Consider the following 19478-nt stretch of genomic DNA (forward strand, 5'->3'; position numbering starts at 1 on the left):
CAAAAGTGGGTTCTACCCCCGGGTAATGTAAATGTGTTTCTTGCAGCATTTACCACAGCCTATGCCGCCTTGAACTGTACACCCTCATGGAACAGCTTTCAGAGGCGGGTTCTTTACCACGACACAGACTCTGTGGTCTATGTAAGCAAACCGGGGGATTGGACCCCCCCACTTAGCAACGATCTTGGGGGTTAACGAGTGAACTCTGAAGAGGGTGACCATATTACAGAATGGTCCTCATGTGGTCCAAAAAAGCTATGCTTTTTAGGACTAAAGCCAATCACGTGGTGTTGAAAGCCAAAGGCGTGACTCAAAACTATGAAAATGCACCGCGTGTAAACTTGGAATCAATCACGCGCTTGGTCGAGGGTTCGTAAAGGACAAGAATAGTGACTTGGAGATTTTGAGCTCCTACAAACAAAATAGTGAGGGATAAAAAGGGGTTCCATCTAAGAAACGCACCACTCACTAAAAGATTCAGGGTAGTCTATGACAAGAGACAGCTATTGCCTGACGGTACCACATTGCCCTTTGGCTACTGACTTATGCTACAAGCCCCAGTGTGTCTTAAAGCTTAAGATATTATGACTGCTGTCGAGGGTTTTGACCCCCGGCTACAATTGCCTTTTTCAGCATTAATTGCAGGCCCTTCAAACAGTGGTAAAACTTTTTTTGTAAAAAGTATTTTAGAGAATTCTGAACATGTGTTATCTCAAAAGCCTGACAATATTGTATGGTGTTATTCATGTTACCAACCTCTGTATGATGAATTATTGAAGACAATAAAAATCAAGTTTGTTGAAGGAATACCCGATTCTCTGTCTGATGATGAACTTCTCCCCCCACATGTAAATAATCTGCTGGTTTTGGACGATATGCTATTTGCTGGTAGCGAACACCCTGAAATTGCACGAGCTTTTACCCAATATACTCATCATAGAAACCTGTCCGTGCTTTACTTGGTCCAGAATGTGTTTCACCAAGGTAAAAATAGTCGGACCATTAGCTTGAATGCCAACTACATGGTATTGTTTAAAAATCCTAGAGACAAACTGCAAATTAGCACTCTAGCTCAGCAGATGTACCCTGGACGGAAATCATACTTTATGGAGAGCTATGAGGACGCTACCAAAGAGCCATTTTCTTATTTAATCGTGGATTTAAAAGCAAATACTCCAGAACACCTTAGGCTACGTACAGGGCTGTTTCCGGGGGAGAGGCCTGCTGCATACCTTCCTAAAAAGTAAACGCTATGTCTCTGCGTTTAAAAAGAAACCTCCCCCTCTTGAGAAGGCTAGTAGGTTCTACAGCTAAAGAACGGAAGGCCATCTTGGGTCGCTGTTCTTCAGATCTCATATTAGCCCTATGTGAGATTGCTTTGAATCTTCTCAAAGGACGCATTCCACTCACCCTGAACCAATTGAAAAAATTAAGGAGACAAAGACAGCGATCAAACTCTTTGCCAATAAAAGGGCCAGTCTTCAAAAGAAAAGACATAGTATACAACAGTCTGGGGGTTTTCTTCTACCTTTACTCAGTATAGCCGTGCCCTTCATCACCAGCCTTATTGCGGCCAGACGTGGGGGTTGAACACGTGGTGTGATGGCCACTAAAATGTACTTGGTGCCTCAACAAGAGTTGGATAGACTTAAAAAACAAATGCAGGGTCCTGAAGATATCAGACAAACAGCGGAAAATGATTTGGATACGGCCATGAAGGATGTTTTGAACCGAAAAGGATTGAACCCCTATGATAAGATTCAAAAATACACAAACCTAATGCAAAGGTATTTGACTCGGGTAAAGCAAGGGGAGAGAGAGACTAACCATTTAACCCTTTCCCTACCGGACCCTTTAACAGATGTCGAACCTAACGATAGCCATGCCCCTGTAAGGCCTGTACCGTCGATCTTACCTAGTGGAGATAATATGTCGGGTGAAGCTCAAATGCCATTTGAAGATAAAGTTATGCATGACCTACTGACACATGTGCCTTTACGTAACAGGAAGAATGTTAAATACATTATGAACAAGATAAAAGACTCAAAGGGGATAGCTGCTTGGAACGACTCTGGAGAGTTTATCCTTCAGGGCTCTGTGGTTAGGGGGTCCCATATGCAGGACTTGCTTAAAAGTACCACGGCTGCCCACAAGGTTGCTGATGACCGAAGGCCTCCCGGCTGGCGTCAGTTTCTTAAGGCCCTGGCAATCCTCAACATCCCCCTCTCCGGTGTACCCAACCATAAGCTTCGTCAACAGATTCAAGCTTTAAAACAAAAGCCTTCAACGAGATACAGCACCCCTAAAGATGCCCCAACGACACCGTCCCCCTATGAAAGCGATGATGCTAACTCATTTACTCCCATGAACGTCTCAGGACCTTTTCCTAAACCCGATCTCTCGGCGTGGTTAGACTTTTGAAAATGACTTTTGAATGACTATGATTAAATTCAATAAATTTTTTATTTGAAAAATAAGCAAGTTAACATTTGTGGCATTCTTGAAACATATGACGTGAGCATACGCCTTGATTACGCGTTCTTAAAGGACACACATTTGAACACTTTTGATATTTTCTAACAAAACAAGATACAAGGTTATCATTACTTCTTAAATCATCCTTATAAAGAGACATAACATCTTCAAAGAAACTCCCCGGGCTCTTTGGCACAGGTAAAATACACAGTGGTGACCGCATGTAGTGGAAAGGTTATCTTGCACTTGTTTGATGTTGTAGTAGATCTTTGTACCGTTTAGGGTCAAAAAATCTTTAATAGATTTAGGGAAATGTGAAAAACCGGGGGGAAAGCCATAGGAATCAAAAAAGTTGAGATTTTTCGTCCACCTTCCTGTTCTAATGTCATAGCTAGCCAATGTTCACCAGGCATGTGTTTAGGATGGGTATTGACAATAAACATTGCAGGCCTCTCAGACCATATCTCAATAGGTAATTCATCACAAGCCAACACTCCACAAAATTGTTTTCCAATCAAGCGGCTCATGAGCCCGTCCAACTCTTGGGTATTCATGTCTTTGTTCAAAGGTCCTTAATAATAATCCACTAAGACCTGTCTTCGGGCATTCACTTCCAAGATTGAATCAGAGCATGCGTAAACAATCATGCTAACTGTACAGGCTAAAGGTGTACGGAAACGCATTTCCAGCCTGAGGTTACCTTGGGACACCACAGACAGATTTCCTGAGGTGTCATCATCAGGTGATAAATTGAAAGCATACAATGTGTAACCCTCTGCAAAATCATTTCTGTCAATAGGTAAAGAGAGATCTTTTAGATGTCGCCCTGTAGCCAGGAATAGATTGTAAAATTCTCGCACAGATATGTTGTTATTAAATTGTGGTTGGAAAGCCTTCGCCGGAACCTGACGTCCGTCCTGACAGAGCGCTACATACTCTGCATTGAAGTGCTGAAAATTAAAGGGGTTTTTATCTAAACTGCCCGTATTAGAGGCGTGATCAACCAGACCTATAACCACATATCTAGGTAAAGGGCCTAGAAATAGGTTTTCTTGACTGCAGATTCTACTGCCCACAGGTATGCTAAAGGTTTTCATGGTAATTCTTTGGAGAGGGTAAAGGGCATTTCCTTTCATCAAAGCATGTGAGTGACCCAGGTGCACGGCCGGAGATACAGATACTTTTTTAATAAAAAGGGTTGCCCCCAACACTTTCAAACTAAAATCCCCGTCTTGGGGAGACATCAGGCAAAAATCATCCTTGGCCCTGGTTAATTTTAATCTTAAATCAACCGAATTTAAGAGTAACCGTTCTTGAAAGAAAATGTCAGAGTGTATAGGGCCTAGCAAATGAAACTCTCGAGATTCGGCGCAGTAGCGAGCTCGTGCCGCTAGTCCTTTGTTTGCACCGGTGGAAGGGTCTGTCGATTCCATAGAGGCTCCTGCAGTATCCTTGCTAAACAGCCCGGCGCTAAATTGGGTTTTGAGAGTGTCTTCGGAGTAGTTTAGTAAACACTCCATGATGGCTCTATAAGGGTATGTAGCGCTGCTTTGACTGATTAGGCGTTCACCCAAAGTCACATCAACTTGGGAGAAAATGGTGGCCAAGGGGTAATTAATGAGACTCACTTTGGCATCGTCTGCAATATTAGACCCATCTCTTTTGGTCACTTTTAGACGTAAATGCACCAAGGTGTTGTTGAGGTCCAGATAGTTGTCACCATGGCCTGGTATGAAAAATTCGATAGGCCCGTTATCGGTAATAGCAGAGAGAGGGGCTATCTCCACATAACTGGATCTATCTATTGAATGCTGCGTTAACGGTGCCGTGAAAAGATCAAGTTCTGTCTTTATAGCTTCAGAGGACATTCGATGTAAAAGAGCCATGTCACTTATTCTTTTAGAAAATACTTCCTAGTATTCTTTTAGCCTGTTTTGGTACAGACCTCCTCACTTTACCCCGTCTTTGACTTACTGAGGTTCTTTTAACAGTTAACCGCCGCTTTTTAGGTGCAGGTCTACGCCTTAAACCAGGAGGTCTCTTTTTTGGCCTTCGAGACAATATCATAAGCCCCGAGCCTTCTTGATGCTCCACCTCTGGTGACGCCCTTCGGGTCATAGCATTGGCTACAACCTCACTTACTATATTTTTAGCCGCTGATTTTAAATGTGGTTTGGCTATGCTGAAGCCTCTCTTCATAAACGGTAAAACCATCCTGAAGAGGTTACGGAATATACCTCCTATCCCCGAACCATACATTGTCGGCGCTCCATGATATCCTGGTAGTCCATTACCCACTTGATCCACATAGTATGAAACATAACGGTTAGGGTCGAGCTGATGGTGCTCCATAACCCTTTTATTTGTATTATGTTTATAAATATAATACAGCTATTATATATGTAGAGAGGTTTTGGTGGGTCTAAAGTGGAGTTTTACAATCGTTTTACCATAAGTAAATTCAATGTTTTCGTTCTGATCCGTTTTAAGCTCAACCAGAATGTTTTCAATATAGTTCTTGCTGACATGTACGTAGTGCGGCTTGTCATAATTGACAGTGACGATGTCCCCATCCTTGCCGTCTATATGAACTGTTCGCAGGAGGGGCACACAGCTGTCTCCGACCCTTTGATAGGTTATGATGTCGGTATAGACAAATATGTTGTAAAAGCCTGCATGTATATCCGCAGGGAATGGGAATAATTTATCGTTCACATACGTCCATTTATTGGGACCCATCCCCAACATGTAGGATAAATTACCGCTGGTCTTTATACCTCCGTTAGCAGGCCCTGAGATTTGTATCCTTTTATGGATTGGATTGTAGAATAGGAATATTTCCATCTTGTTCAGGGTTAGGTGTTCATTCAACTCTGAGACGATCCTGTCGACGGTTCTATAGAAACCTTTTTTAAGCTTAATAAGTATCGCAGGTTCCGAGAACCTTTTGCAATAAAAATCACGGTCCTTAGCTTTGATATTATACCAACTATGGGGGTATGTAATCTCGCTGAGACCTACTTCCCAAGCCTCTGATAACTCTATAGGCTTTGGAAAATTGGTTGTATACTTCGAACTCTGATTATTACGATATATCTGTGCCGACGCATTACTGGGGAGAGTCAGGTAGAAGCCGCTGTGTTCCATGATGCCCAACTGTGTACACGCGAATGATGCGCTAGTTATCATGACTAGGGGTTTAAATTAACCCCCGTTGCCTCCACCACATCCTGCTCCAATACCCAACTGTTGAACTTTTGAGGCCAGTTTTTCCAGCGGACCAGTAACCATTTTTTACCCTTTTCTCTCTTCTGATCTAGAATCTCCTCCACGTGAAAGACTTTGTCTTTACCCAACTGGACCTTCTGTAATTCCTTCTCATAAAAAGATCCCTCTATAAGATCCCCGTCATAATCTTTTAATTTGTAGACCGGCGGAATGCGTGGCAGACATTCGGTAACGGTAAACAACTCCGAGCTAAAGCCTTGTTCGTATTTTTTGTCGAAAACACCCCTCAACTTTGATATACGCACCAAGTCACCCACTAGGAATTTAAAAGTCATTTTTTTCTTACGGCGAAGTGGGAACAAACCATACATATTTTTAAAGACTTGAAAATAGTTTTCCGAAGAGACCTCCGAGGGCTTCATACGTATAGTCTTATGGTAGCTGTGGTTGTACCCGTTTACTAAATCCTGAACTATGTCTGTATATCGGTTGGTGTTGTGAGCTGTAAAATAGCGCCACATCCGCTCTTTCAAAGTCCTATTAAAGCGTTCCACAACCGAAGCTTTCAAATCAGAGCCTGTAGCAAAATGTACTATATTATACTTATTCATTAGCTTCTGAAATGTTTTATTAAAAAATTCTTTTCCGCCATCCGTCTGCACTTTCTTGGGGGCGCCTCCTGCCTTCAAGATCGATTCAAAGGCCCTGGTCACCTCTGCCCCGCTCTTATTTTTTAACACCCTTACATAGGCTAATTTAGAGAAAATATCTATAACCGTTAGCATGTAGCGATTTCCATCATTTTTATCGGCAAGGGACTGCATGTCACATAGATCCGCCTGAAATTGGGATAATGGATGCGTAGAAAAAACTCTATTTCTTGGAAAATGTTTTCTTACAGGTTTATGTAGAGTGTAGGCATCTTGCTCTGATAACCATTCATTCACTTTAGCATCGCTTAACAGACTACCTGTTTCTTCGACTATAGCTCTCTGTAAACGCTCTTTACCCCCATAAGACCCGGGGTTAGAGGGATTATAATATATGTTTTTCAACAGCTGCTCAGCCATCCTTCTTGCCTCTCTGAGGTACAATAACTGTAATGAGCCACTTTCATATAACGACAACATTTCAGTTTGTGAATTTTTATTTTAAGAATGCAACAATTATTACGTATACAGACAATTCAGGATTTGTTGCAAGATACAAGTCCCCGTTTTCTCAACAATCACAGCATGCAACACCCTGTATATATTGTTTAGATTTACAGGTTTGTTTCGCTGAATTTTTAAAACACACACGTCTGATATATAAGTATATAAACAACAAATATGATACACATTCACATTAAAGGGTGGTTCAAACAAATAATGTAAAATCTTAGCCAAAGTTATTTCTAGTTCTTCAGAATCCTCAACAAGCCTTGATACCATATGTGACCATTGTAAACTCTCGCCCGTATGTCGGACATGTTTCATGATTTGCTCCATTTTTAACACACGCTCTACAATAACCCCTGTATTGTGGGTTGTGTAGAACTTTACATTGTTCACTTTATTTTCAATAATCTGATGCATAACATTTGTAAGGTCTCTCAAAAGAAAAAATGTATTTATTCGCTCAAACATCGTAGACACATAGTTACCCATAGCTCTAAATAAACAAAATGTCACTCGGTCTCTTGGGATTTATTGAGCCAGAAAAGCATCACATCAGCCACCACAGCTTCCCTGTATTTGTTGTCGTCCACCAGGGTGTGTCGGATTTCTTTGAGTTTCTCATGGATGAAGATGGCCTCCTTCAGTTCATGTAGGAAGGCTTCGGTTACCCCGTAAACTCTAGGGATAGACGGCGCAATACCCATAGACTCCAGGGCGATGACCAGCGCTGGTATAAAACGGCAGGACCACAGTCTTTTCACCAGCTCCTCAAAATGATTGAAAAAGTAGTATCTAGGAGGGTCGTAGAGGCAAGGATGACGACGCTGGCTGGGATGATTGATCTCACAGCCGATGCATTTTTCTCGTATATATTCGCCAATCACCACGTTTAAAAGTGTAGCTACAGAGGCCTTGATTGTATCCACAAAAATAGTACTGGCCACCCCATCAAACACATCCTCAGGCTGGGTAAATGTCGGGGGTGTCACGGGTCTTGCCAGGGGTGCGTAGAGTGTAGGGCTTCGTGGCATAGAGTCTTTAGTGTCGGGCCCCCATGACGTAGTGGCTTCCTCGTAGATGGTCTGGAGATCCATGGTGTATGCTGAAATGAAGAACTGGCTGCTTTTTTTCTTTTTATTGTAGAACAAGGCCATTGGGTATCTGGGGGGCGGGGTTAAAGCATCCGCTTACTTAGTTTTCTTCTGACGCTGTATCTTCTTGAGGCTCTTTTGCATCGTAATCTTTACGATTCGTATATATTATGCACTTCTTTAAATGAACAAGGCTCTGACGCTGTTGGCTCTGTACAAAGAGAGCATCCAACGGTTGCAACATTTTCAATTCCAGTACATCCCAACTCTTAAAAGGAATAAGTAGACGCAGTCGGGTATCCCCAGTCAGGCCACCACCCCTAAGGTTGTGGTTTCGGATTGCCTCGGTGCCGATATAGAACTCCACGCTGCCGCACGGTCGGCCATTCTTTCTTTGTATTTTCACCCTGTGAAATATTTGTCCTGAGGAGTCAGGGGTACCTTCCCAACGGGTCTCGTGGCCCGTGAACACACTATACCCCTTGGTGATAAGGCTCAGTTCAGGACATACAACCTTGCGAAAAACCGACCAGTCTTCAACACCATATTCCAAGCCTACAGTCTGGTCTGTATATTCTTCTCCTTCATCTACCGTATAGAGGGTCACTCTACAGGCCAGGTAATCAAACCGATACCCCCACTGCTGGCCATTAGACATCAACACTTGATCTGTCAGAGCATTTGCTGGCGGTATTTGGGTTCTATACACATTTAAAAAACGTTTTTTTGGCGCATCATATATTGCTGGTTGATACTTTGCCCTTGCTCTATGGGCAACCCGAGGGCCTGCTTCAGTTGTTACCGTCATCACTTGTTTGGTACCGATCCCAAATTCCATGGTTATTCTTAAGATCTTGTGCACTCTTAAACAGGTATTGTTCAGGCGCTTTATAAGGGGCATTAACCAACCCAAACCGTGAGAAACAGTAACAGGTTGACCTGACACATGGTCACTTACTCAACCCTGGGCATGCACCCTTCTACATGACATAGGGTCATAAATCATTACATAGGGTCATAAATCAGGCTTGGGTCATCAATCATTAACGGCCTGTCAAATGGACCCTTACTCAACCCATAGCCCCCACCTAACCAGGCTTGCCTATCAGGCTTGGGTCATCAATCATTAACGGCCTGTCAAATGGACCCTTACTCACCCCATAGCCCCCACCTAACCAGGCTTGCCTGACCAGAAGACATGCACACGTCATCACTACATAGGGTTCACATAGCGTTCACATAGGTTCACATAGGGTCATCAATCAAAATTTTGACACGTGACATCTACTTTAATCTCTCTAATGGGTGTTTAATGGGTGAAGGGTTAGTTGGTATAGTGTTGAGGTTTTAATGGGTGTTTAATGGGTGTTTAATGGGTGAAGGGTTAGTTGGTAGAGAAATGTTTCTTCCCTTTTCCCCATCCTCTGTCCCTTTCCTTTTTATGTCAAGGTAATCTAGATTTTTAGATTTATTAAGATCCCCATGGCAACAGCTAGTCTTTCCTGGGGTCCGATACATAACTAAAAAGACAATAGAGACAAAAGAATGCAAAGAATTTACATACATTTAAAAACATGAATGTGTGTGTGTGTGTGTGTGTGTGTGTGTGTGTGTGTGTGTGTGTGTGTGTGTGTGTGTGTGTGTGTGTGTGTGTGTGTGTGTGTGTGTGTGTGTGTGTGTGTGTGTGTGTGTGTGTGCATATATCAGTACATACACACAACAAGTAGGTCACAAAGGGGACAGGCGGTGTGCCGTGAGGTGTTGCTTTATTTGTTTTTTTTGATAGCAGGTTTGCTGTTCACTTGCGCTATATAAGAGGGAAGGGAGTTCCATGCACTCATGACTCTGAATAATACTGTACACGTCCTTGAATTTGTTCTGGATCTGGGGACTGTGAAAAGAGTTGACTATGCAAAAAATGTGGAATATCCGACACAATGTTTAAAAAAAACAAAAAAAAACAAGAAGTGACTCAGTCAGTCTTTCCTCAACTCTTAGCCAAGAGAGACTGGCACGCGTAGTATTAATGTTAGCCCTCTGATTACAATGAAGAGCAAGATGTGTCGCTCTGTTCTGGGCCAGCTGCAGCTTAACTAAGGCTTTCTTTGCAGCACTTCACCACATGACTGGACAATAATCAAGATAACATACAACTAGAGCCTGCAGGACTTGCTTTGTGGAGTGTGGTGTCAAAAAAGCAGAACATCTCTTTATTACAGACAGACCTCTCCTCATCTTTACAACCACTCAATCTACAGTATACAGCAACACCTCCCCCATAAACATTCCTGTCTCTTCTATAGATGTTATAACCTTGTATTGCTACTGCTGTAGCAAAGTAATTATCTAGGTGAGATTCAGAAATGGCTAATGTATTAATGTTATCTTATGTTAGCAAGTTGTAGATTTCATTGACCTTATTTCCAAGGCTACATATATGAATATGGGCTATTTCCATCCTGTTCCTGGGTAGCTTCTCAGAGACAGACAAAATATAGAAAAGAGCAAACAAAAGTCAGATAAAAACATATATGCATTCAGCAGTCCATTAATCAGTTGGTGTGTGTGTGTGATGCGGGGGTTAAAGCTACAAACCCATAGGGAGTGGTTCCAAACCTTTTTCGGTTACTGTACCACCAACTGAATTTGTCTGTGCATTTTACCAGTAGGCTTATAAACTCATGTCTTCTCAAGTACCCCTGTGGATATGCCCAGCACCCCCAGTGGTCTGCGTACCCCTGGTTGGGAACTACTGGTGTAATGAATTCACACTCCAGTACAGTAGGCAGAAACACTGGACGAGATAAGAGAAATAGATTAAAAGGGGGAGCCTCACACTCCAGTACAGTAGGTGGTGGTATATCCACCTTTCAGTTGGTTGCAATTCGACAATACACAGTTAAAGAAGAAGAAGAAGTGGTTAGCAAGAGAAAGATATCTGGCTAGCGTTGGACATATCGGTAACACCTGAAGTTGATCAATCATGTCAGTGAAATCGTGTTGTATTTACAGTACGGGAGTGATTTCTATTCTAACTTTAATAGCAGGCATAGTTCTGGTGCTTTCGCAGGTGTTTCAAAATATCCTCAACGCGAAGATCAAAAAGGTAACGTTAATGCTAGCCAGCGGCAAGCTAGTTAGCAGGCCAACTTGGTTGTCCAACCAACCAACTAACTAAACAGAGGCTAATTGTATTTTAATTTTAACGTCCAGTAATCTAATCTAATGCAGCTAACAGTACCGTAGTTTGGCAGTTTAAGCTTTCTTGCTAGTTAACTCGTTGTAGCCTACTAACGTTAAAATACTGTAACGACGCTGGGTAACCCTGGGTCGTTACAATACTTTGTGTACAGAAAGCTTAGGCCGATTGTTGTTGTTTTTTAAATTATTTTTTAGTCACCGTGAACGTAACAAGCTATTCTTTTTGTCTGAATTGAATGCATTGACATACATATCCAGTCAAAATATGAATGTTGTTTCAGTATACAGTACCAGTCAACATTTTGGACACACCTACTCCAGGGTTTTCCCATTATTTGTACTATTTTCTACATTGTAGAATAATAGTGAAGATGTCAAAACTATGAAATAACACATATGGAATCAAGAAGTAACCAACAAAGTGTTAAAAAAAATCAAAATATATTTAATATCTGAGATTCTTCACAGTAGCTACCATTTGTCTTGATGACAGCTTTGCACACCAATGGCATTCCTCTCAACCAGCTTCATGAGCCAGTCACCTGGAATGAATTTCTTTACGCCTTAATGTGTTTGAGCCAATCAGTTGTTGTGACAAGGTAGCAGTGGTATACAGAAGATGGCTCTATTTGGTAAAATACCAAGTCCATATTATGTCAAGAACAGCTCAAATAAACAGAGAGAAACGACAGTCCATTACTTTAAGACATGAAGGTCAGGCAATACGGAACATTTCAAGGACTTTGAAAGTTTCTTCAATTGCAGTTGCAAAAACCATACAGCGCTATGATGACACTGTCTCTCATGAGAACGCCACAGAAATGGGAGACCCAGAGTTAACTCTGCTGCAGATTATAAATTAATTAGAGTTACCAGACTCAGAAATTGCAGCACAAATAAATGCTTTAGAGTTCAAGTAACAGACACATCTCAACATCAACTGTTCAGAGGTGACTGTGTGAATCAGGCCTTCATGGTCGAATTGCTGCAAAGAAACCACTACTAAAGGACACCAATAAGAAGAGACTTGTTTGGGCAAAGAAACACAAGCAATGGACATTAAACTGGTGGAAATGTTGTCCTTTGCTCTGGAGCCCAAATTGGAGATTTTTGGATCCAACTGCTAGGTGAACGGATGATCTCTGCATATGTGGTTCCCACCGTGAAGCATGGAGGAGGAGATGTGATGGTGTGGGGGTGCTTTGCTGGTGACACTGTCTGTGATTAGTTTAGAATTCAATTCACACAGCATTCTGCAGTGATACGCCATCCTGTCTGGTTTGGGCTTAGTGGGACTATCACTTGTTTTTCAACAGGACAATGACCCAACACACCTCCAGGCTTTGTAAGGGCTATTTGACCAACACAGAGAGTGATGAAGTGCTGCATCAGATGACCTGGCCTCCACAATCATCCAACCTCAATCTAAATGAGATGTTTTGTCATGAGTTGGACCGCAGAGTGAAGGAAAAGCAGCCAACAAGTGCTCAGCATATGTGGGAACTCCTTTAAAACTGTTGTAAAAGCATTTCAGGTGAAGCTGGTTGAGAAAATACCAAGAATGTGAAAAGCTGTCATCAAGGCAAAGTGTGGTAACTTTGAAGAATCTGAAATATAAAATATGTTTTGATTTAACGCTTTATTTTAGAAAACATTTTTTTGGGTTACTACATGATTCCATATGTGTTATTTCATAGTCTTCACTATTGCTCTGCAATGTAGAAAAGAGTAAAAAAAATAAAGAAAAACCCTTGAATGAGTAGGTGTCCAAGCTTTTGACTGGTACTGTATGCTATGTTGTAGTTAGGCGGACAAACAAATGTTTTAAGTTGGCTACTACTACTGTTCACGGTAGCTACCTGGTTCAATCATCTGTCATGGGATTCAAGCTTTCATATTGGCTTTTGTGGTCACAAGTACTTGATCTAGCTATGTGTTTACTAACCAGTGCATGTTGAACCCTTCAGGAGATTGTGCTCAGGAATGGCACACATGCATTTGATGTGTGGGAAAACCCACCTCCTCCAGTCTACATGCAGTTCTACTTCTTTAATGTGACCAACCCGGCAGAGGTACTGAAGGGAGAGCGGCCTGCTGTTCTCGAGGTCGGACCTTACACGTACAGGTGAGATGTGGAGCAATTCATTGACAACGAGTAAAACTGTCACAGGCTATTAGATGAGATGCAGCCGGAGGAGAAGATGACCACATCCTAAGCCATTAAAAAAAATATTTAAAAAATCTGTTCTGACAGTTGTCATGTGATAGTCCTTGTCAATAAATAGGAAGGAACTCAGCTGATGCTGCCGTAACTGGTGACATCATGTCATGTCCTAACTTAACAGGATCAGGGGGTTTTGTGCTAAATGTGTTCCTCTGTGAATGAACCCAGCTTCGGATAGGAGGCTTTGTTGGCCTCTCTCTTGGCAGCATTGAACCCTAGCCCAGATAAGACGGTTATTACTGAGGCGATCGAGTCAGCACTAGGCCTTGGTCTCTATGGCTGCGTTTACACAGGCAGCCCAATTCTGATCTATTACCCTGTTATTTGTCTTCTTGACCAGTCAGATTAGATCTTTTGCCAAGAACTGACATGGTAACACAAACAGATCTAGGACCAGGCTAATGTTTCCTTACACTTTCATCGTAACATCTTATCTGGCTTGCCCTCACCAGACATATCTTTGTCTTCAGCACATTCTTCACGGCTCTTGCCATCACTCACTGTGTTTTGTAATGTTTCCTTGCTCAGGGAGTTTCGTCCAATGGAGCGAGTGAATTTCCTGGAGAATGGAACCAAAGTGTCAGCTGTCAACACTAAGACCTATGTGTTTCAGTCTGACATGTCTAAAGGACCAGAGAGTGACCTGATCAGAACAGTTAACATCCCAGCTATGGTAGGCTACAACACAAACACACTTCCCTAATCAGAAAAATCAAGGCCCTGGCTGTGGTAAGGTTAGCTATAATAAATCAAACTGCCTCTTTTGTGTATGGAACTTAGAGAGAGTGTTCTGATTGAGAGAGTTGTAGCAGAGGCACCACGATGAGATTTACATAGTACAGTATATACATCAACGTTTCAATTTACATTAGCAACGGAATGTCATGCGTTGAGAGAGGGTTCGTGGGCTTAGCTCAAATTTACCGTAAAGATTCCAACGGAATGTCATGCGCTGAGAGAGGGTTCGTGGGCTTAGCTCAAATTTACCGTAAAGATTCCAACGGAATGTTATGCGCTGAGAGAGGGTTTGTGGGCTTAGCTCAAATTTACTGTAAAGATTCCAACGGAATGTCATGCGCTGAGAGAGGGTTTGTGGGCTTAGCTCAAATTTACCGTAAAGATTCCAACGGAATGTCATGCGCTGAGAGAGGGTTTGTGGGCTTAGCTCAAATTTACTGTAAAGATTCCAACGGAATGTCATGCGCTGAGAGAGGGTTCGTGGGCTTAGCTCAAATTTACCGTAAAGATTCCAACGGAATGTCATGCGCTGAGAGAGGGTTCGTGGGCTTAGCTCAAATTTACCGTAAAGATACCAACGGAATGTCATGCGCTGAGAGAGGGTTCCTGGGCTTAGCTCAAATTTACCGTAAAGATACCAACGGAATGTCATGCGCTGAGAGAGGGTTCGTGGGCTTAGCTCAAATTTACCGTAAAGATTCCAGTGTAGCCAGTAAAGCTCTCTGCAATGTCGCTCTGCAATGTCGCTCTGCAATGTCGCTCTGCAATGTCGCTCTGCAATGTCTCACTGCAATGTCTCACTGCAATGTCTCACTGCAATGTCTCACTGCAATGTCTCTCTGCAATGTCTCACTGCAATGTCTCTCTGCAATGTCTCACTGCAATGTCTCACTGCAATGTCTCACTGCAATGTCTCTCTGCAATGTCTCTCTGCAATGTCTCTCTGCAATGTCTCTCTGCAATGTCTCTCTGCAATGTCTCTCTGCAATGTCTCACTGCAATGTCTCTCTGCAATGTCTCTCTGCAATGTCTCTCTGCAATGTCTCTCTGCAATGTCTCTCTGCAATGTCTCACTGCAATGTCTCTCTGCAATGTCTCTCTGCAATGTCTCTCTGCAATGTCTCTCTGCAATGTCTCTCTGCAATGTCTCTCTGCAATGTCTCTCTGCAATGTCTCACTGCAATGTCTCACTGCAATGTCTCTCTGCAATGTCTCACTGCAATGTCTCACTGCAATGTCTCACTGCAATGTCTCACTGCAATGTCTCACTGCAATGTCTCACTGCAATGTCTCTCTGCAATGTCTCACTGCAATGTCTCTCTGCAATGTCTCACTGCAATGTCTCTCTGCAATGTCTCACTGCAATGTCTCTCTGCAATGTCTCACTGCAATGTCTCTCTGCAATGTCTCTCTGCAATGTCTCACTGCAATGTCTCACTGCAATGTCTCACTGCAATGTCTCACTGCAATGTCTCACTGCAATGTCTCACTGCAATGTCTCACTGCAATGTCTCTCTGCAATGTCTCTCTGCAATGTCTCACTGCAATGTCTCTCTGCAATGTCTCTCTGCAATGTCTCTCTGCAATGTCTCACTGCAATGTCTCACTGCAATGTCTCACTGCAATGTCTCACTGCAATGTCTCACTGCAATGTCTCTCTGCAATGTCTCTCTGCAATGTCTACCCAAACGGATCCGCAACAGCTCGGACGGCGCTCCGTTTGCGTAGCTCTCTACGTAGTTCTACATACTTTTTTTGTGGCTTAATTTGTTTGGAACATGATACAAAGGGAGCTCCATTTGCGTAGACTGTGAAATCACTACGGAGAGCCCTTCAACATGCTTTTAACAAACTATTCAACTATGCAGCAAATATTCATCCTAACCGTATTACACTTTTGAATAATGCAACGATTCACAGGCATGTGCAGATAATTAAAGGGTTTATTTTCTCGTCTGTACATTTCAGCTTCAATATAAAAGCACAGAGCTAGCTAAAACTAACACGCTTCATCAAGTAACGTCAGTGATTTTTATTGATTTATTTTTGCAATTCGTTCCAATTATTGGCAGCAGAGAACTGGAAGGAAAGGTGGCCAAAGAAGGTGTTGGCTTTGGGGATGACCAGTGAAATATACCTGCTGGAGCAGGTGCTACGGGTGGGTGTTGCTATGGTGACCAGTGAGCTGAGATAAGGCGGAGCTTTACTGAGCAAAGACTTATAGATGACCTGGAGCCAGTGGGTTTGGCGACGGCGATGTCATTTACAAAATTCGAAGTCAAGGATCGGTAGGATGGTCAGTTTTACGAGGGTATGTTTGGTAGCATAAGTGAAGGAGGCTTTGTTGCGAAATAGGAAGCCAATTCTAGATTACATTTTGGATTGGAGATGCTTAATGAGTCTGGAAGGAGAGTTTACAGTCTAGCCAGACACCTAGGTATTTATAGTTGTCCACATATTCTAAGTCAGAGCCGCGGGCGGGTGCGGGCAGCGATCGGTTGAAAAGCATGCAGGATGTTTGAGTCACGGAGTTGGTAGGTGTTCAGACTTCAAGTTGAAGTTTTATTGTCACATGCAGAAGTACAGTGAAATGCTTAACTTGGATGCGCTACCCAGTAATCAATATAAGCATAGGATAACCAGGGCTCTAAAGAGCGACAAAGTATTTCGCTGTGCGACCAGGAATTTTATTTTGGGAGCACTTGTCGATTTATGACAAAAATCTTCCAGATCATAATTGTTGTAATGATAAGGCTTCGTTGTTTTAGAGTGCCCCAGAGAAACAAGCGAGTGCATATTAGTTATCGTCATGGTTGCACCATGACTACAGCGAAAACGTCTTCCTTCATTCATTCATGCATTTATCTGCCGAAGAAGCTATCCGTTTTCAATTGGTAGCACATGAACCTTTTTTATTTTGAGCCCCGAGTATAATGAAATTATAAAAAATATATACATACCGTTGAAGTTGGAAGTTTACATACACTTAGGTTGGAGTCATTAAAACTTGTTTTTCAACCACTCCACTAATTTCTTGTTAAAACTATAGTTTTGGCAAGTCGGTTAGGACATCTACTTTGTGCATGACAGAAGTAATTTTTCCAGCAATTGTTTACAGACAGATTATTTCACTTATAATTCACTGTATCACAATTCCAGTGGGTCAGAAGTCTACATACACAAGTTGACTGTGCCTTTAAACAGCTTGAAAAGTCCAGAAAATGTCATGGCTTTAGAAGCTTCTGATAGGCTAATTGACATAATTTGACTCAATTGGAGGTGTACCTGTGGATGTGTTTCAAGGCCTACCTTCAAACTCAGTGCCTCTTTGCTTGACATCATGGGAAAACCAAAAGAAATCAGCCAAGACCTCCACAAGTCTGGTTCATCCTTGTCAGCAATTTCCAAACGACTGAAGATACCACGTTCATCTGTACAAACAATAGTACGCAAGTATAAACACCATGGGACCACGCAGCCCTCATACAGCTCAGGAAGGAGACACTTTCTGTCTCCAAGAGATTAACATACTTTGGTGCGAGAAGTGCAAATCGATCCCAGAACAACAGCAAAGGACCTTGTGAAGATGTTGGGGGAAACGGGTACAAAGTATCTATATCCACTGTGAAACGAGTCCTATATCGACATAACCTGAAATGCCGCTCAGCAAGGAAGAAGAAACTGCTCCAAAACCGCCATAAAAAAGCCAGACTATGGTTTGCAACTGCACATGGGGACAGAGATCGTACTTTTTGGAGAAATGTCCTCTGGTCTGATGAAACAAAAATAGAACTGTTTGGCCATAATGACCTTCGTTATGTTTGGAGGAAAAAGGGGGAGGCTTGCCAGCCGAAGAACACCATCCCAACCTTGAAGCACAGGGGTGGCAGCATCATGTGGTGGGGGTGCTTTGCTGCATGAGGGACTGGTGCACTTCACAAATAGATGGCATCATGAGGAGGAAAATGATGTGGATTATATTGACAAAACATCTCAAGACCTCAGTCAGGAAGTTAAAGCTTGGTCGCAAATGGGTCTTCCAAATGGGCAATGACCCAAAGCACACTTCCAAAGTTGTGACAAAATGGCTTAAGGACAACAAAGTCAAGGTATTGGAGTGGCCATCACAAAGCCCTGACCTCAGTCCTATAGAAAATTTGTGGGCAGAACTGAAAAAGTGTGTGGAGCATGGAGGCCTACAAACCTGACTCGGGTACACCAGCTCTGTCAGGAGGGATGGGCCAAAATTCACCCAACTTATTGTGGGAAGCTTGTGGAAGGCTGCCCAAAACGTTTGACCCAAGTTAAACAATATAAAGGCGATGCTACCAAATACTAATTGAGTGTATGTAAACTTCTGACCCACTGGGAATGTGAAAGAAAGAAAGAAAAGTTGAAATAATTCATTCTCTACTGTTATTCTGACATTTCACATTCTGAAAATAAAGTGATGATCCTAACTTACCTAAGGCAGGGAATTTTTACTAGAATTAAATGTCAGCAATTGTGAAAAACTGAGTTAGCTAAGGTGTATGTAAACTTCCGACTTCAACTGTATATACAGGGCTCCAGAGTGGCACTTCAACTGTATATACAGGGTTCCAGAGTGACACAGCGTTCTAAGGCACTGTTTCTCAGTGCAAGAGGCGTCACTACAGTCTCTGGTTCGATTCCAGGCTGTATCACATCCGGTCGTGATTGGGAGTACCATAGGGCGGTGCACAATTGGCCCAGCATCATCCGGGTTAGCTTGTGAATGATGAATCATTCAGTTCTGACTATTCTCTTTCTCTCTCTGTTCCCAGACGGTGATGGAAAAATTCAAGGATACGTCAGTTATTGCCAATCTCATCTCATCTTACATGAAGTCGGTGAATGAAGGCCTGTTCACTACACACACTGTGGGAGAACTGCTTTGGGGCTATGAGGATGGCCTTCTCAAAGCTATGAAAGTAGTGGACCCTACATTAGATGATGTGTTTGGACTCTTCTACAAGGTTTGATTCTCACTCACTACTCAATATGGACTGTATGGTTGGTTGTAATATGTTGATTGATGTTAGATATTTGTATTTGTGTGTTTTTTTAAAAAGTGGTTGGTTATTTAAGTGCTGTGGTAATAATGTTTTGTAAATAGTCACTTCCATAAAGCAAGTATAGAATTAGATCTATGAAAGCCTTGTCATGTAAATGTCTATAGAAAACATTGTTTCAAATTCAACACACTGTTTTACATGTCAACGATTTTGAGTCTCGAGATCAGTTTTCTGTTTTTATGGAACTCACGAAGGAGGTGGGCGTTTCATGGTGGTTCTGTTTTTATGGAACTCACGAAGGAGGTGGGCGTTTCATGGTGGTTCT

The 19478-nt window shown here is 42.4% G+C and overlaps 1 protein-coding gene across 1 annotated transcript in view; it reads left to right on the top strand.

The window, feature by feature from the left end:
- The first annotated feature begins 10803 nt into the window (after window positions 1-10803).
- The window catches only part of scarb2c (scavenger receptor class B, member 2c), a 43336-nt gene continuing 34661 nt past the window's right edge, over window positions 10804-19478 (top strand). The window contains exons 1-4 of the mRNA XM_031826079.1: window positions 10804-11060; window positions 13123-13280; window positions 13908-14052; window positions 18923-19114. Of these exons, the coding sequence (XP_031681939.1) occupies window positions 10938-11060; window positions 13123-13280; window positions 13908-14052; window positions 18923-19114 (618 nt within the window). The 5' untranslated portion in view covers window positions 10804-10937. The remainder of the gene's footprint in view (window positions 11061-13122; window positions 13281-13907; window positions 14053-18922; window positions 19115-19478) is intronic.

Source organism: Oncorhynchus kisutch, linkage group LG6 (assembly GCF_002021735.2).
Source record: "Oncorhynchus kisutch isolate 150728-3 linkage group LG6, Okis_V2, whole genome shotgun sequence".
NCBI lineage: Eukaryota > Metazoa > Chordata > Actinopteri > Salmoniformes > Salmonidae > Oncorhynchus > Oncorhynchus kisutch.